Below are 18,178 nucleotides of genomic sequence, written 5' to 3'. Positions count from 1 at the left end.
GCGCAGTGCCCAGGACTGTAAGCAAGTCCTCTATGCAGTGTCTAACCAGAGCTCTGTGCAATTGTAATATAACTGTTGCATCAGGCAACATCAATTAGGCCTTATGTAATGATTTCTTGTGTCTGCTGAGCAGTATTCACACATTTTGTATTTACAGCCCTAAATCTTCAAGCCCATCGACAGCTGCAATATTGCAATTTGAGAGAAATGTTTCTAAACAGTCACTGATCTTCAGGCTTGATGTATACTATATATTTAAATGTACGTTTCTTCAGGTCCTGTGGATCAGTGAATTCCTCGCTTCCACTCTTGTGAAATTATCCTTAGTGTGTTTGTTGTAATCTCTGTAATGAATGACTCTGTTAGCAGTGCATGGTTATGTTGTTTTGAGATTCAGCTGAATTTTTCAGCTCTTTGTAGAGTGATAAGTATTTAATGTTTTTTGAAGCACATTTCAAACAGTCACCTTTTGAAAATCTGTTTTAGATTGCAGATGAAAGGGAATTTTTTGAGCTCATGCCTAATTATGCGAAGAACATTATTATTGGTTTTGCCAGGATGAATGGATGCACAGTGGGAATTGTGGGTAATCAACCTAAAGTGGCTTCAGGTGAGTGTTTTAACTTCACTTCCAAACAAATTCCCATCTTGCTGAGATTGCAGTATTGCTGGATATAAGAACACTTGATAAGGTTCTCCACTGGTTCGAGTCTTACCTAGACAAAAGCAGGTGAGTTGTGATATGTGGAGGTTAATCATCTCAATTGCCGCAGCATTTCCTGGGCTGGTGTCTTAGATCCAACCATCATCAGCTTCTTCATGAATGGCCTTTCTCAATCATGAGGTCAAAAGTGAGGATGTTTGCTGATGATGATGATATTCTGCACCATACACAACTTCTCAGACATAGGCAGGAAAATCTGGACAAAATTCAGGTTTGGGCTGATATGAAAATTGACATTTGCACCATAAATGTCAAGAAATGACCATCTTCCACGAGAGAAAATCCAACCATCTTCCTTTGACATTCAGTACAATTATTTGATGAATCATCCAATATCAATATTAAGAGGGTTACCATTGACCAGAAACTGAACTAGACCAGCATTTCAAATGCTGTGACTACAAGAGCAGGTCAGAGGCTGAGAATTCTGTGCCAAATAACTCCTCTCCTGCATTGTCAAAAGCCTGTTCACCATCTGGAATGCACATATCAGAAATGCGATGGAATAATCTGCCCTTAACTGAAGCTTTACAGCATGCTGGATTGACACACCACCTACAACTGTAAATATTCCCTTCCTCAATCACTGATACACAGTGGCTGCAGTGTGTACCAGTGATATGTTGAATTGCAACAAACTCACCAAGACGCTTAGGACATCATCTTTCAAAGTTGCAACCTTGACTGCATAGAAGGACAGGACAGACAGATGCATAGGAACAGCATCACTTCTAAGTTCCTCTTCAAGTCATGCGCCAACCTGAGTTGGAAAACAGTGTACATGATTTATAAAGGAAGTCATAAGGATAACTTCCAGACTTTATAATTTTGCTATCTACAGTACACAAGATAAAATTCAATAAAACTTAACAAAAAGAGGTTCTTATTAAATATAAAGGCTAAACAGTGGAGAAATTATACAATAAATTGGGAAATAGGAAATGTCATATTGACCCTTTAAAATAAGGAAATTAATAGAAGTTTACTCAAAAGTGGAGGCGCACTTTACAGACCTTGAAATATAATGTGGTGTGTGTCATCATTATGTCTGAGCTCTTATTTGTATGAATATTTTTCCCTCATTCATGGCTGCCCAAAACTATTGACTAACCAGTCTTTAATACTGCTATGGGTGATACAAAAAGAAGAATGAAAAGTGTGCATAAGTGAATGGCAAAGACATGATTGGTGGTATACATTATATACTGGTATATAATGTAAAATAGTAACTTTCTCGAAAAATGCAACATGGGGCATGACTGCCATTTTAAAAAACAAACACTGACTGCAGTCGCATCTGTGCCTACAAAGATGGCTGATCCACTCTAGATTGATTAACTCTTGAAGTTCAAACTAACAACATCTCATTGTTGGCTTGTTTTGAATTTTGCCATGTGGGAGCAGTCCCTGACTCAGTTGAATATGGGTACAATTAGCAGCCTGGTCTGCTTTGCAGACTTGTATTCTTTCCAGGTTATATTTGCATCTATTTCGAACGTTTAATTTTAGTGTTACTTGTACCTTATGTTGATGATAACGAAGCATAATCTGGCTCAGTAAAGACTGATGCAAAGTAGCTGCTTTAAATCTGTCCTAAGGAATCCTTCCATAGACTAATGAAGTTCGTCATCTCCTTCTGACTCCAAACATAGCTAACAAGCTATCCTCTATTTTTTAATGATCTGATGTTTTATTCCCTGTAGAGCAAATTCTTTAAAAACAGATTTTTAAGGAGTATCTTGCTGCCAACATCAGCTGCAGAAAGGTTATTTATGCATATTATGGAAATGATTGAGTTTGAGGAAATATACTGGAATCTGAATTGTGGATATGGTAAAGAAAGGAAAACAGACTAATAAGCTTTGTAAACAGCACCAGCTGGCACAATATATTGGAATATTCAGGTTATTTTGTTCCTGTTGAGTCTCCAATCCTGACTGGAGGTCAGCATTAAGGAAGTTAAATATTGAGCTGTTGTATGATTGTATTACAGTCATTTGAGAGCAATATTAGCAGAAGTAGAGCCAGTTGTTTCCTTGTTACTTTGCTGCAGGAGTTGTGAATATTGCATTGGAAGGAAAAATGGGTCAAGAGCAAGATTATTGTACCAGGAATTACTGATAAGATCAATTGAGGGGTATAACAGATTTTTATTCTTTAGCCCATTCTCAGACACAAGATCTAGAGGATAGTTTGTTCCTATGGAGAACACTAGTGAAAATTCCAATGAATGATGTTTGTATACTGAAGTAAGGGTGCTGGTTTGTTCTTAAAATTGAAGATATGTCGGAAGAAGGTGGTCAGTTGGCTGGATGGCTGGTTTGCAATGCAGAGTAATGCCAACAGCATTCATTTCCAAGACTGGCTGAGGTTCAAATGTGGAACTCTCATGAGAGAGCAGCTTTACGAACTGTTGGGACTAAGGCAACTGTACCTTAATGCTGTGGGATGATACTGCTTGCCAAAGAATTTTTAACTTTCAGTAACTTATGTGGTTGCATTTCAATATTCTTAAAGCAATATTGCTGTAATGCACTAAAATGAATTCAACCAAGAATACTCATTGGAATTTCTTTAAGCCTTCATCACCCCATCCAACCATTGGATATTAAAAACCATGTTTTCTCTCACCTATCATTGCTTGCTGTTTTATCTTTTCTTAATTTCTATTAGTCTTGGTAGCTTGTTCATCACAGACTTTTAATTTTAACAGAATAAAGAGTTATAAGCTTGGTCTGATTCATGAGAAAACTGTTATAGTTTAATTTCTTTTTCCTTAGGTTGTCTAGACATCAATGCTTCAGTAAAAGGAGCCCGTTTTGTCAGATTCTGTGATGCATTTAATATCCCCATCATTACATTTGTGGATGTGCCTGGATTTTTGCCAGGTAGGACCTAAAATCTGACAGCATGAATAACAGTCATGTTTGACAGAGGTTCCAAATAATCTCTCTCTCATCCTAATCTAAATCATAATATACTATAATATTTAAATTATCATTAGTTTATGCATGGATTGGTCAAGGTGAGTCACAAGAAAAACATTCCTATTTTAATAATTAGCCTAGTTTTATTATCCAGTTCTACCTTATCACCTGTTTTGTTTTGCTGTAATGTGTAAATATGGGAGCAATTCGCATACTTGTGTGGTAATTATTGTAGGCAATTAACCACTTTTCAGACAGTTAACGATAATTTGGATACCAAACAGAATTTTACTTGGAGTGCGGCTCCAGTAATACTTATTTAACTGTGTGCAGGATAAACAATGAAAATCAGATATTTGCTGTCAATGTGGCCTTACTCCTCCAGAGACTTCAGTATAATAAATAGCAGCATCTTGCTGAAGGCATATCATTGTAACATGTGAAAAGTGCAGAGTTCCTTTATTACTCATTAGCTATACATTAAAGTCACCAGAAAAAACGTGTTACAACTTAGTGCTGTAATAAGTAGTGATAATGACCAAATAACCTTTGGCACTGAAGATTAAGTGTTGGAGATTTGAAAATGATTTTTTAAAAAACCTTCATCAAGGTTTGGCAATGAATTGTATCTTGTTAATTTATATATTATGTGTAATCTAACTTGTACTTTTTAGTTTAAACTCCCTGTACAACAATAAAATCTTCGATTTGACTCCCATATCCCCTCCAGTGGCTGAGAAGTTGAAATAGCTTCCTAATAACTGCAAGCTCCAATGCATAAGGAAATGACTGACTGCAAACCCATTATTCTTTCTTCATCTGATACAGAAAGACCTTGTGTATTTCTTCTGGATTATAGTTTATGATGTTTTCATATGACTACACAGGAACTAGCCAGGAATATGGCGGAATCATCAGACATGGTGCAAAGTTGCTCTATGCATTTGCTGAGGCCACAGTCCCCAAAATTACAGTGATCACACGAAAGGTAAGAGAAGGTGGAACTATAGAATCTTTACCCATATACACAACCCATTTGGTCAGTTTGGGTAGTAATTATTACTCCTAAGGAGAGAAATAAGAAAGAATATTAGGCCATCCCGTCATGGCTGATACGTTTCTCAACCCCGTTCCCCTGTTTTCTCCCCATAACCCTTGATCCCCTTGACCATCAAGAAGCTATCTATCTCAGTCTTAAATATACTCAATAACCTAACCTTCACAGCCTTCTGTGGCAATGAATTCCGTAAATTTGCTACTCTCTGGCCGAATAAGTTTCTCCTTGTTTCCATTCTAAAAGGTCTTCCCTTTATTCTAAAGGCTGTGCCCCCCCATGTCCTCATTTCTCCTTTCAGTGGAAACATCTTCCCAATGTAACTCTGTCCAGGCCCTTTGGTAAGTTTCTCTTAGATTTCCACCCACCTCACACCACACCATTCATTCTTTTTAACTCCATCGAGTATAGACCCAGAGTCCCCAAACATTCCTCATATGTTAAACTTTAATCCTGGCACCATTCTTGTGAACCTCCTCTGAACCCGTTCCAGGGCCAGTACATCCTTCCTGAGATATGGGGCCCAAAACTGCACACAATACTCCAAACATGGCCTGACCAGAGCTTTAAAACTTTAGAAGTACATCCCTACTTTTATATTCAAGTCCTTCTAAAACAAATGCCAATATTGCATTTGCCTTCCTAACAAATGACTCGACCTGCAAGTTTACCTTGACAATCCTGGAATAGAACCTCGAAGTCTCTTTGCACTTCCGACTTCTGAATTTTCTCCCCATTTAGAAAATAGTCCATGCTTCTATTCTTCCTACCAAAATGCATGACCTCACACTTTCCCATGTTGTACTCCATCTGTTTATTTCTGTATTTCATTATTGTACATGCACAACTGAAAATGGACTCTTTGCAATGAGTCAGACCGTACACCCTTATCTCTGGCACTTTGATTCAAACCTTGTCCCAGTTCTTGAGAGAACATTTCAGTGTTAAATTTAATGAGTTGATAATTTAAATTGTCATCTTAGTTTGCAGAGGCACCAACACACAACTACCCTATTTGGGGAAAAAAACTGAAAAGTTTTATATTGGGGTAGATCACCTGGGGCCATGGTATTGAGATTTAGCTTGGATCTGTGTGTCCTTATGGAACGTAGTCTTAAAGAACAACTCCTGGCTTATTGACTCTGCCACTTTTACTTTGAGCATATCTGATGCTATCTGTTACATTTTGCTGTGCCAAAATATTGCCTACATGCAATTCTGCTTAGCAACAGAGGAGGTATTTATTGCAAGATTTTGAATAAGTCAAAGCTGAGTGAGGAGGTCAAAGGTCAGAGTTTAGACTTCGTGTTGGATGCTGCAGTTAGCTGTACTGCTCAGAAGTCAGCTGAACCACAGATTTTGTGTGTGTGTGTTGGGGGGGATCTCAGTGAGGAGTCAAGATCAGTTAATAGCAGTTACAATGCTGGAAACAGTTCTAAGAATTTGTAGATAGCTAGATTCAGGACTCAAATCTGGAGAGCTGAGCAAGTAGAAAGGACACTATGGGGGAAAATGCACGAGCTCATCAAAGCCTGCAAGAATTACACAAGCAGAGCACAGCCGATGAAAAACTTCAGTGATATTTGCTCTGTATTATCCTCTCGATCTTTCACTTTGTATAGTTGAAGTTGCTGGTCCCAGCCAGATTGTAACATAAATTTGGTGGCCTGCTCCAGGATCATAAGTGTTCATCAGCAAGGCTGTAAAATGCCTCTTCAAATGACAAGTTCCCAGTCCTCAAAGTTATATTGAGCTTTGCATGAACAGTGAAACAGGATAGGGGTAGCTTTGTCAGTTTGAATAAGATGGAGCACTAAAATGACAGGCCTCTGGAAGTTAGAGTCACATATTGCACTGAGCTGTTCCACAAAGTGGCCACCCAATCTCTTTAGATCTCCTCATTGGAGAGAAGATCACATAGTGAGCAGCAGATAGACTTAAGTTGAATGAAGTACATGTAAATCACCACTTCGCCTGGAATGCTGCTTGGGAAAATTGCAAGTTGAGGAATTTATAATATTATATTCATAACAAAGGTGTTCCACGAAGTGTGGAATTCTGACCTGTTCATTGGTTGTACAAAAGAGATTGAGGGGGTAGATTTGTCATTACAAGGAAATGTTCATCCAATAACTTCTAAAAATGTCCTGATCTAACCATGGTTATTATAATGTTTAATACGGATTCTGGCTAATCCAAATGTTTGGATACATTGCTGAGACAGAGGTGTGTTTGACCCATGATTTGCCACTCCCTGCATTATTTTCAACCTGAAAATGTAACATTCAAATAAATGAGTAATCCACCTTATTGTATATCAGGGATGAAATATTCATGACCATATTTGGGTTTCTGCCAGTTGGTCCTTTGCAAGCCAGTGGTGACACTAATAAATAATTGACCAGACCATCAAAAAAATAACTAGTTACATAATGAAGATAACTTCCACTTGTTGTGCTCACTCCCTGAAACTAGCATCTTTCAATGAAGCTTAATTCCCCTCAAAGCCAGAATTAGGTATCATGAAGCATTTTCTTTGCCGAGAAAGTGTACACAGACTGAAATAGCATTCTGTACAAGTGTAAATCAGTACATTCCTAACTGAAATAATCAAAATTTGATTTTTTTTTTAAAGGAAAAAAACAAAAAGAGTAAACTCACCTTGATTACTTAATTGATTGGGTTCCATCTAGTGGTGTTAGCTGGTTGGTGCAGGAGAAACTATTTGCACTCAGTGGTGTGCAAGATCTCATTCCAAATTTGGAATGGCAAGCAGCAAAGAAATTGGAATGTTTACTCCAAACATCAAAGCAGCCAATAAGATGTTCCTGTGTCTGGACTGATGACAGTGAAGGCTTCAAGATATGTCATACATGAGCTAACACTACCACTGCATTCTATGCACACCTTACTCCACTGTTATTTCAGATTAATTAGTACTCCTGCTCATGTCAATCCAGGGCATAAACAACTGTTGTCTTTGTTCCTGTTAGCTCTTAGTTTCTCTATATTGTAGCCTGAGGATTGTGTTGCTTCCAAATGATATTGGGTTCCTTCTCTTTGCACCTGGAGGTGGCAGTCATACCATTTGTTAACTGCAGAGAATCCTGACAGAGTTAAAATAACTAAAATCTGAAGTTTAAGACTGTAATGAGAGAGATGTAGAACAGCTAGGAGCATGAAATATAGGAACAAAAAAGTGGAGGAAATTTTTGAGCATAGGAAACATGAAGGAGAGCAAGTGGAAATCTATGTCAAATGTTATTTCTATTTTATTAACAACTTTAAGTGAATCATCTTTTAAACAGGTGAAATACTGTAATGTTTTTCTTTGTAGGCCTACGGTGGTGCATATGATGTGATGAGCTCCAAGCACTTAAGAGGTGATTTGAACTATGCTTGGCCAACAGCAGAAGTTGCAGTTATGGGTGCTAAGGTAGGTGACACCTCTACATTTCTATCACATACCCTTTTAGCAGTACATAGATACAAGTCCTGGCTGACCTTTGCCTACATTTAGTTCACTAATTCAAACAAATCTTTGAGATGGGTATAGAGCACGTTACAGAGACTAGAATTTAGCTGTATGAAATTTAAATTAAGTTTGGCCAAAATGATCATTACTGAAATGAACTACCTAATCAAACTAGTATACCTCTATCTATCATCCATTTGTGAAAGGCAAATCAATATTGTCAATTTAAATATGAATTCACGTCCCTTCTAAATAATTGAAAACCCAAGGTGATGCAGAGGCTGTGTAAGTTCTAACTAGTTTGTAGATAGCAATCTAAGCCAGATTAAAGAAAGGAAACATATAACTCGTTAGTAATACAGCATGGCTGGTCTCTAATATAATAAAAGTAATGCAGTCTATTTCTGTACAGACTTACTTTAACTTGTGCAGTGCCTGCATGACCATATATTCATCAGCAGGGATTAAATGAATCATTAATATTTTGTATAATTAGCTAGCTTACATTACATGAGATGTACAACTTTTATCCCAGGAAGCCAGAAATCTGTTCTGTGATTTTACCAAGAATTACCATGTCATATTGAATCTGCTGATAGATGAATGCAGTCTGTATAAAATCCTTTGGTTTCTCACTAAACTACTGATCAAACAAATCTGGTTGGTATAAGAGAACACTCAAAGTAGATGATTATTTTGTAAAATGTTGTAAACAAGTTATTTATTGGAAGTATGCGTTTCATTGTTTGACATTTTCCTTTCCTTTTCAAGGGTGCTGTGCAGATCATCTTTAAAGGAAAAGGGAATGAAGTAGAGGCAGAGGCAGAATATGTGGAAACATTTGCAAACCCATTCCCAGCAGCTGTGAGAGGCAAGTTCAAGAAGCATGTGTTGTACATTTTCTAATTTTCGTTTTGAGTATTTTAAGCTCCAAAGTATCAATTAAAATAAAGTTGACCATCTTACTTCACAACAGACAATGAGAAGTAAAACAGCACTGTGACATATTGACACATGTATTGTAATGTGGCTGAGCTCACCAGGAGGGCTGGTAAGTCTCTCCCACCTTCACTAGTGGAGGCAGTGCCCTGTTGACAGCGGCTGGAATTCAGTAATGGTACAAAGCAAAAACAGTGTGCTGGAAATAGTCAGGTGGCCTGCAAGTATTGTTGTGAAGTTTCATATTCAGCTTGAAACATTGAGGAAAAAGAAGCATCTGAGAAAAAAGAACAAAGTTGAAAATGTTCAATTGCCCTGTATCGTGAACGAGCATTGTTGTTGGTGCTCCAATGCTTCAATAAGCTTTGCCTTGATTGGGAAACAAACTAAATATTAAAACAAAAGCTCATTTAAAACAATTAGATTAGGAGTAAGCAATACCCTATACATCTAACTCGTACAAAATGAGTAACTTCTGTATTGCGAAAGTTTATACTTTCTTCCAGGCATTCTGTTTAGTGTTGTTATTCATGCAGTATCTAACACTGGCCAAGTCTCAGTCAGTTAATACACCAGACAGCTGTTTTATACTTAAAGTAGATTTCTGGCTCAGTTACTTTACAGTAAAACTGATCTACTCTGCTTGTGTGTTCTATGCAGGTTTTGTCGATGACATAATTGAACCAGCAACCACTCGATTGCGTATTTGTCGAGACTTGGAGATGCTGGCAAATAAGAAACAGACTAACCCTTGGAAAAAACATGGCAATATCCCCCTGTGAAAAAAAACTTAGATGTCAAGCAGATGAACAGAATGTCCCCCTCCAAAACCATTGATTTTTTTTCTGTTAACAAATAATGCTGGAATCCCTCATCATTTAGCAAGAAATAGGAAAAGGTATTTAGGAATAAATTTGAAATCAACAACAAAATGCTGGTTTGGTTCAAATCTTTGAAAACAGCAGCTGAGAACATCCTGCAAACCCACCATATCAGCTGTCAGAATCTGACTTTTCTTCAATAAGCCTGTTAAACAGTTCAGAATGGCCCTGATCATCTTTTCAAATCATATGGCACGTTAGTAGTAACATATAATTGAACATATTGAAGGTTCACCTTGATTGCTAGTACACCAGGAAAACAGATTCAGTTCTCTATAATGCTGCAAAAAAAAAACAAGTATTAAATCAACACAGATAGCAGCCATGACAATTTTACAGAACATGTTTAATTATTTAATTATTTTCACCCAATTCCCTTGTAACATCTGGTGCTACGTTTTCAGGTTTCATTTTATACTTTTTGTACCAAAGGGTATCTTTATCTCCATGGTAGCATATTAACTTCTCCCCAAGAGATTTGTGGATTGTAGTTTCAAGACCCATTTCAAAACCTTGAACACGCTCCTGCCAGATACTGTATTCAGTCCACTGGTTTGGCTCTAGCACCATTTTATCGTTTTTTTTTCGTAATTAATTGAGGCAGAGATAATCAGATTATTGTCATTCCTTCATTTGTTATTCACTGTCTGACACTCCAATCAGCTGCATATACAGCCTGTTGTGACTCCACTCTCACCATTTGTATATTTGTTTGATCTCTCATTTATAAAGTCTGTGTCTGGGTGCGCTCTTCATTTCACTTGAAGGGGCAGTGCCTTGAAAGCTTGAGATTTCAAATAAACCTGTTGGACTATAACCTGATGTTGTATGATTTTTGACAAGGTACTGTATTTAGGATGAGATTCCAAATCAAAATCTTGTTTGCTTTCACAGATGTAAAACAACCCAACCTACTCTTCAGAGTAGGGAGTTCTCCTGGTGACCTTGCTTTTGGCAAACATGCAGCATTGCAGGGAATGTTGTCCAGAAAACCATTTCCATAGATAATCATTCCATTCAGTTTTCCAAGATTTTGTCTTGTTTATTCTTTCACAGCATATAGGCACTACTGACGAAGCTAACTTTGTTGTTATCCGCATTTACCCTTCAATTAAGTGGGGTTATTGCCCAATTCAGAGGATAGATATTTTATCCTGAGCAAGACACCCTTGAGTGACTTTCTCTAGTTGCCTTCATTCTGTCGACGAGACTGTCTCCACAAGTAATTTGAAATGATCCCTCATCGATATTATTGTGAATAGGTGTGAATACAGTATTACAAGACAGTGAATTTTAAAGGGACGGTATGAAAACATCAGGTGAAACAGATCACTGAGAAAAGGGCTGACAGAATTAAAAACACCACTTAAGAAGAATGCTTTAATCTGATTAAAATTTTAGTTGAATTCTTCTCCCATATCACTGTAGCATTGGGTACCTGACTTCTCCACCTCACAGTATTTCACTGAAAATAAAGGCAACTGGGTAACATGACCATTGGTCTTGAGGCACTTATAAACCAGACTGGGTCAGATTTCCTTTCCTTTGCATTTTTAATGGTCATCATTGAAATTACTTGATTTCTTAAACCCAGATTGTGTCATGAATACAGTATTACAAGACAATCAGTATCAAATATTCAATAAGCTGCTCATCTTGGCTTTTGACAACATCAAATCCCCAAACTTCGACTGCCTAGAAGAAATGCAGCAGGCATTTCGAATACCATCAGTTGCAAATTTCTCAGAATCACATACCAAGTAGAATTGGGAATATGTTGCTCATTCAGTAGTTTGACCAAAACCCAGACACTGCCTTATGAATAGCACCTGGTATACCCACATCAAATGGACTGCAGTAGCTCCACCTTCTCAAAAACAATTAGATTAGATGACTTAGTATGGAAACAGGCCCTTCGCCCCAACAAGTCCACACCGACCCTCTGAAGAGCAACCCATCCAGACCCATTCGCCTACATTAACCCCTACATCTAACATTACGGGCAATTTAGCATGGCCAATTCACCTAACCTGCACATATTTGGACTGTGGGAGGAAACCAGAGCACCGGACGAAACCCACGCAGACACGGGGAGAATGTGCAAACTCCACACAGTTGCCTGAGGCAGGAATTGAACCCAAGTCTCTGGCGCTGTGAGGCAACAGTGCTAACCACTGTTCCACACTGACTATTGGGAAATTCACTTTAAATGCTTCACCAGTCTCAAAAGTGAGGCTGTTCAGTTACCTATCTCTCATTCAATTTTGCAACTTGAGTGCTTTCCTTAAAGAGCAATGGCATGACATCATACTGATTTAAGGGCTACTCTAGAGTTGCTCAGCCATTGGAAATGACCCAATCCAGTTGACATACAGCAGTGCAGGAATAGATAGAAACCTAGGCAGTGTAAAGTGCAATGGCTAGAATTTGTTAGCAGAAAGTATCTACACCAGAAGACAGACTTAGAATCTAAAAGTATATATTTAAATCAGCTTCAGAGACCTGGCACTTCCCTTCAGGCTAATTCTTGGTTTTCAACATCCCCATTTCATCATTGTTGCACTTTAGACCATAAGCTCAAATTTTAAAAATCCCTTTTCCTACTTAATACTGTACTTGTCAAAATATTTTTCTCAAAACAGCATGTTTGACTCATTAGCGGCCTGCATTAATTCTTGCTGACAGAAGTTTTCATGTCATACCACTTCCTAGTCAGAGTCACAGATGTACAGCACAGAAACAGATCCTTCGGTCCAACTCATTCATGCCAACCAAATATCCTAACCTAATTTGGTCCCATTTATCAGCACCTGGCCCATATCCCTCTAAACCTTTCCTATTCATATACCCATCCAGATGCCTTTTAAATGTTGCAATTGTACTAGCCTCCGCCACTTTCTCTGACAGCTCATTCCATACACATACCACCCTCTGTGAAAAAGATGCCCCATAAATCTCTTATATCTTTCCCCTTTCACCCTAAACTACACCATTTAGTTCTGGACTCCTCCATCTCAGGGAAAAGACTTTGTCTATTTACCCTATCTATGCCCCTCAATTTTATAAACCCTCCGACACTCCAGGTAAAACAGCCCCAGCCTATTCAGCCTGTCTGTATAGTTCAAATCCTCCAGCCCTGGCAACATCCTTGTAAGTCTTTTTTGAGCCCTTTCAAGTTTCACAACATTCTTCCAATAGGAAGACCAGAATTGCATGCAATATTCCAACAGTGGCCTAACCAATTTCCTGTACAGCTGCAAATTACTTTCCAATGCTACTCAGTGCTCTGACCAATAAAGGAAAGCATACCGAATGTCATCTTTACTACCAGCAACTCTATACTTTAAAAAAACTACGAAACTGCACTCCAAGGTCTTTGTTCAGCTACACTCCCCAGGATCTTACCATTAAGTATATAAATCCTGCTGATTTGCTTTTCTGTAATGCAGCACCTCACATTTATCTAAATTAAACTTCATTTGCCACACCTCAGCCCACTGGGCAATCTGATCTAGATCCCATTGTACTCTGAGGTAATCTTCGCTGTCCACAATACTTCCAATTTTGGTGTCATCTGCAAACATACTAACTATACTTCTTCCGCTTACATCCAAATCATTTATATACATGAAGGAAAGCAATGGACCCAGCATTGATCCTTGTGGCGCACACTGCTCACAGTCCTCTAGTTTGAAAAGCAACTCTCCACCACCATCCTCTGTTTTCTCCCTTCGTGCTGGTTCTGTATCCAAACAACTAGTTCTCCCTGTATTCCTTGAGATCTAACCTTGCTGACCAGTCTCCCATGAGGAACTTTGTCAAACGCCTTACTGAAGTCCATATAGATCACATCTACTGCTCTGCCCTCATTAATCCTCTGTTACTTTTTCAAAAAACTCCATCAAGTTCATGAGACATGATTTCTCAAGTACAAAGCCATGCTGACTATCCCTAATCAGTCCTTGCCTTTCCAAGTACATGTAAAATCACATTCAAGTAGTTTTCCTGGTTGTGCATACATGTAATGGGTCTGCCCAATCAAAATAATAGTCATATCCACTGAACTAATGCGGTAATCTAGACAGAAAATTATCATTAAGGAATGAAGCAATCACAACTTGTGGACTGGCCAATGCTGCTTTAGAAAAGGTCTACTATTCATTCACTAATCATCCTTTTCAGTGATGTTGTTCCACACACCTGCAGCAGGTGGGATTTGAACCTACACCTCCTGGTCCAGAGGTAGAGATACTACCACTGAACCACAAGAGCCCTCAGAAAAGCTCTAAGACAACAAATTACCTATTTAATTAATTGAAATATTTGAGGTCAGAACATTTTTAAACACTTAGGTAACTCTAAATTGGTTGACAGCATAAATCTTTCCATATTTAGAGTCCTAGAGATGCACAGCATGGAAACAGACCCTTCGGTCCAACCCGTCCATGCCAACTAGATATCCCAACCCAATCTGGTGTCACCTGCCAGCACCCAGCCCATATCCCTCCAAACCCATCCTATTCATATACCCATCCAAATGCCTCTTAAATGTTGCAATTGTACCAGCCTCCACCACTTCCTCTGGCAGCTCATTCCATACACGTACCACCTTCTATGTGAAAAAGTTGCCCCTTAGGACTCTTTTATATCTTTCCCCTCTCACCCTAAACCTGTGCCCTGTAGTTCTGGACTCCCCGACCCAAGGGAAAAGACTTTACCTATTTATCCTATCTATGCCCCTCATAATTTTGTAAGCCGCTATAAGGTCACTCCCCTCAGCCTCTGATGCTCCAGGGAAAACAGCCCCAGCCTGTTCAGCCTCTCCCTACAGCTCAAGTCTTCCAACGCTGGCAACATCCTTGTAAATCTTTTCTGAATCCTTTCAAGTTTCACAACATCTTTCCAATAGGAAGGAGACCAGAACTGCACGCAATATTCCAACAGTGGCCTAACCAATGTCCTGTACAGCTGCAACATGACCTCCCAACTCCTGTACTCAATACTCTGACCAATGAAGGAAAGCATACCAAACACCTCCTTCACGATCCTATCTACCTGTGACTCCACTTTCAAGTGCTATGAACCTGCACTCCAAGGTCTCTTTGTTCAGCAACACTCCCTAGGACCTTACCATTAAGTGAACAAGTCCTGCTAAGGATTATTCAACAAATTTCCAATAGCGGAATCATATCCAATGTTGGACACAATGCTGCAAAGTTAGTCTAGTTAGTACCTTGCTCATTACACCTCTGAGATCACTAGCCATAGGGCTGTTTATCATTAGAGAAACATGACTGGTGGTGCTAACCTGAGTGTCAGTATGCCGGAGATGAGAGATTGAGAAAGAGGGTTCTTCATGGTAATCTCAGCTGGTGCAGGGAATTGAACCTATGCCAGTGGCAACACTCATCACAAATCAGCCACCAGCCAATTGATCTAACTGACCCGTACTGGAAGATACGCATATTAAGATACAGGGCTCTTCTTTACCAGGCATAAAGAACATAGTATGACTATCTGTTCCAACTCAGAAGAGGTGACAGCCACTTGCTTGTTCATTTCTCAGAGCAATGATATGACCAGTGGCAACTGCCTGGTTTAAAATTTAGCTATTTTCTCGTCAACCTGTTGAGAGATGTTATACATACCTTTGGAGCCAATGGAACCTGTATCCAGGTCTCCTGGCTCATAGGGAAAGATAGGACCACTTCCCTACTAAAGACCCTCTGGTTTAAAATTTAACCAAAACCCATCAGTTAACTGCCAATCATTAACTCTCCATGAAAATGCCTCTACAATCAACACTTCAAGCACGGCTTGAACTGGTACTCTCGCATAAAAGTCCTGATGTATGCAAGTTAAAATGTTTCAACAAAATGTGTCTGTTTTCAGCAATAGTTAAGTCTCATGGTATCAAATGGCATTTTGCGCATCAATCCACTAAAACTCAGGCCTCATTAAATCTCGCTAGCCTCATGAATAATCATGGAGTCTCTTGAACTCTGTTTAGATTGTTAGTGCATGAGTTGTGACGAGTAAATCTGGGATGGGTTAAACAATATTTGCCAAATTCTTGAGTACTTTTTAAAAGAAAAAAAAGTCACCTACTGACATCACTGCCATCATTATCTCCTTATTAGTTAACATGCCAACCATTTTATTAGGTTGTCCCTTTTATAACAGGTTGTCCTTTATCAATTCCATAGATCTTTATCATGATGAGGTGGCACCAGTAAACAATTGATGCGTCTGCTAGACTATGGAGTGTTATAGTTACTACTCTGAGTGGGTTGACTAGAAAGTATCTAGAATACGCAATGCCACCTCTGTGGTCAACTACCCTTCTACATGGTACCTTGAAGAATTTTAGAATATCAATCAATATCCTTTCGTTACAAAAGCCCATGTATGAATTAATAAAACTGTTGCTATTTAAAAAACACAAACTAAACCTAGATATAACAATACAAACTAATACAAAACTGCTTCAAACTTTAAATTATAAAACTAAATAATTTTAAAAATACACATGTTCACTTCAAATGTATTTTAACATTGGTCAATCTAAATTTATTTTAGGTTGAACCATTATAAGCAATAAAAGCATAAACCTTATCCTAACCTAGGTTTCTTGCTTGCAAGTATTATTCAACAACTAATCACAATTAAACATGATTAAGCATGTGAGGAAGTCAAAATTAATTATGTAAATATAATTGAATTCTACAGAATACCTTCTGCCAAGCTTTGTAGTACAGCCACAGCAATGGCACCTACTTGACAGTCACCCAGGTATGACCTGTCCAGAAAAGCAAAGCAAATCCAAATTCAGCTAACTTCTGCCACTACCAATATACTCTCTCTCAAAGTGAGGGAAGTTTTCAGCATCAAAGTTATCAAGTGGCACATAACAATTGCTTACCAAAACAGTCTTGGTTCCATCTGCAATATTCTTGTTTCAGATCTCACTACAGCCTCGATCCAAATATGGACAAAGGAATCAAAGTCTGGAGACATATGGAGAGAGACTCCTTTTGAGATCAAGGCAGCATTTGACTGTAGCATTCAAGAAGCCCCAGCAAAATAGAGACAGTGCTTGCTAATTAGAATCCAAACAAATGTAAGGAAGATTTCTTTGGTTGTTAGAAGTCAATCATTTCAGCCGTAGGAAATTATTGCAGGAGTTCAAATTAGTATCCTATGTACAGGTGAGGGTTTCAGCAGTAGTGAGATGGGGCCGAGGTTCAATGGAGCATTGTTAAGTGGAAATTGAGCTTCTCTGTGACAGGCGGATGTGGTCAGAAACTCAGTCAAAAATGGCACCAAAGTTCTGAGTTACATGTTCAGCTTCAGATAGCTGCTAGGCTACGGGATGGAATCAACTGATTGGAAACAGTTTGTGATTAAACAATGGCTTTGTACTTTTCAAGATTCTCAATTGGTGTAAATCTCTGCTTGTCCAGCATTAGATGTCAAAATAGTGTGATAAAGACAGTGTTAAGGATCAAGAAAAATGAGAGGTTGAATTGAGTGTTGTCAACGTGCAGTTGAAAGCTAACACTATAATAATGAACTTGCTGAAAGCCAGCAGTTGAAAAACAGGTGGGGTGCAAGCATAGTTTCTTGGGAGCTCCTTTGGGACTGGGAACAGAAGCCACTTAAATCATAAGTTTACTTATCATCCTATACTTTACACAATTAAAGCTACATTAAAAATGGGAGCTGAATTGACAATGTTTATTCCATAAGTCATACTAAGAATCTGACATTTTTCTTAAAAAAAGATATTCTGACTGAATAATACTGTCCGATCCTCCATTTATAAAAGCGCATGATCTACCAGTTATAATGAAGTCTCGGTGCTGGTGTTGGACTGGGGTGGATGTGGTCAGAAGTCACACAACACTATGTTATAGTCCAACAAGTTTATTTGAAATCACAAGCTTTCTGAGTGCTGCTCCTTTGTCAGGTGGTGTGATTAGAAGCACACAGGCACAGAATTTACAGACAGAGAGATCAAAAGATCATACAAATGGAGTGAGTGGAGGATCGACAGGCTAAATGAAAAAGAAAGTTTTGGTCACCTGCAGAAACATCAGACAGTTGACAGTGAGTAAGCCATAGACAACTGAATAGCAAGTCAAGGGACGATCTATAATCTGATTAATTGAGGCAGAG

General features: G+C 38.6%; 1 protein-coding gene across 1 annotated transcript in view; it reads left to right on the top strand.

Annotated features, from left to right (window-relative positions):
- pccb (propionyl-CoA carboxylase subunit beta) overlaps positions 1-10,817 on the top strand; it is a 57,289-nt gene extending 46,472 nt beyond the window's left edge. Inside the window, exons 10-15 of the mRNA XM_060834905.1 lie at positions 487-610; positions 3,505-3,612; positions 4,539-4,639; positions 8,043-8,141; positions 8,952-9,051; positions 9,780-10,817. Coding sequence (XP_060690888.1) covers positions 487-610; positions 3,505-3,612; positions 4,539-4,639; positions 8,043-8,141; positions 8,952-9,051; positions 9,780-9,901 — 654 coding nt within the window. The 3' untranslated portion in view covers positions 9,902-10,817. The remainder of the gene's footprint in view (positions 1-486; positions 611-3,504; positions 3,613-4,538; positions 4,640-8,042; positions 8,142-8,951; positions 9,052-9,779) is intronic.
- Positions 10,818-18,178: the final 7,361 nt, after the last annotated feature.

The sequence above is a fragment of the Hemiscyllium ocellatum genome, chromosome 13 (genome assembly GCF_020745735.1).
Source record: "Hemiscyllium ocellatum isolate sHemOce1 chromosome 13, sHemOce1.pat.X.cur, whole genome shotgun sequence".
NCBI lineage: Eukaryota > Metazoa > Chordata > Chondrichthyes > Orectolobiformes > Hemiscylliidae > Hemiscyllium > Hemiscyllium ocellatum.
Note: the sequence above shows the minus strand (reverse complement) of the source record. Positions and strands in the feature narration are given on the sequence as shown.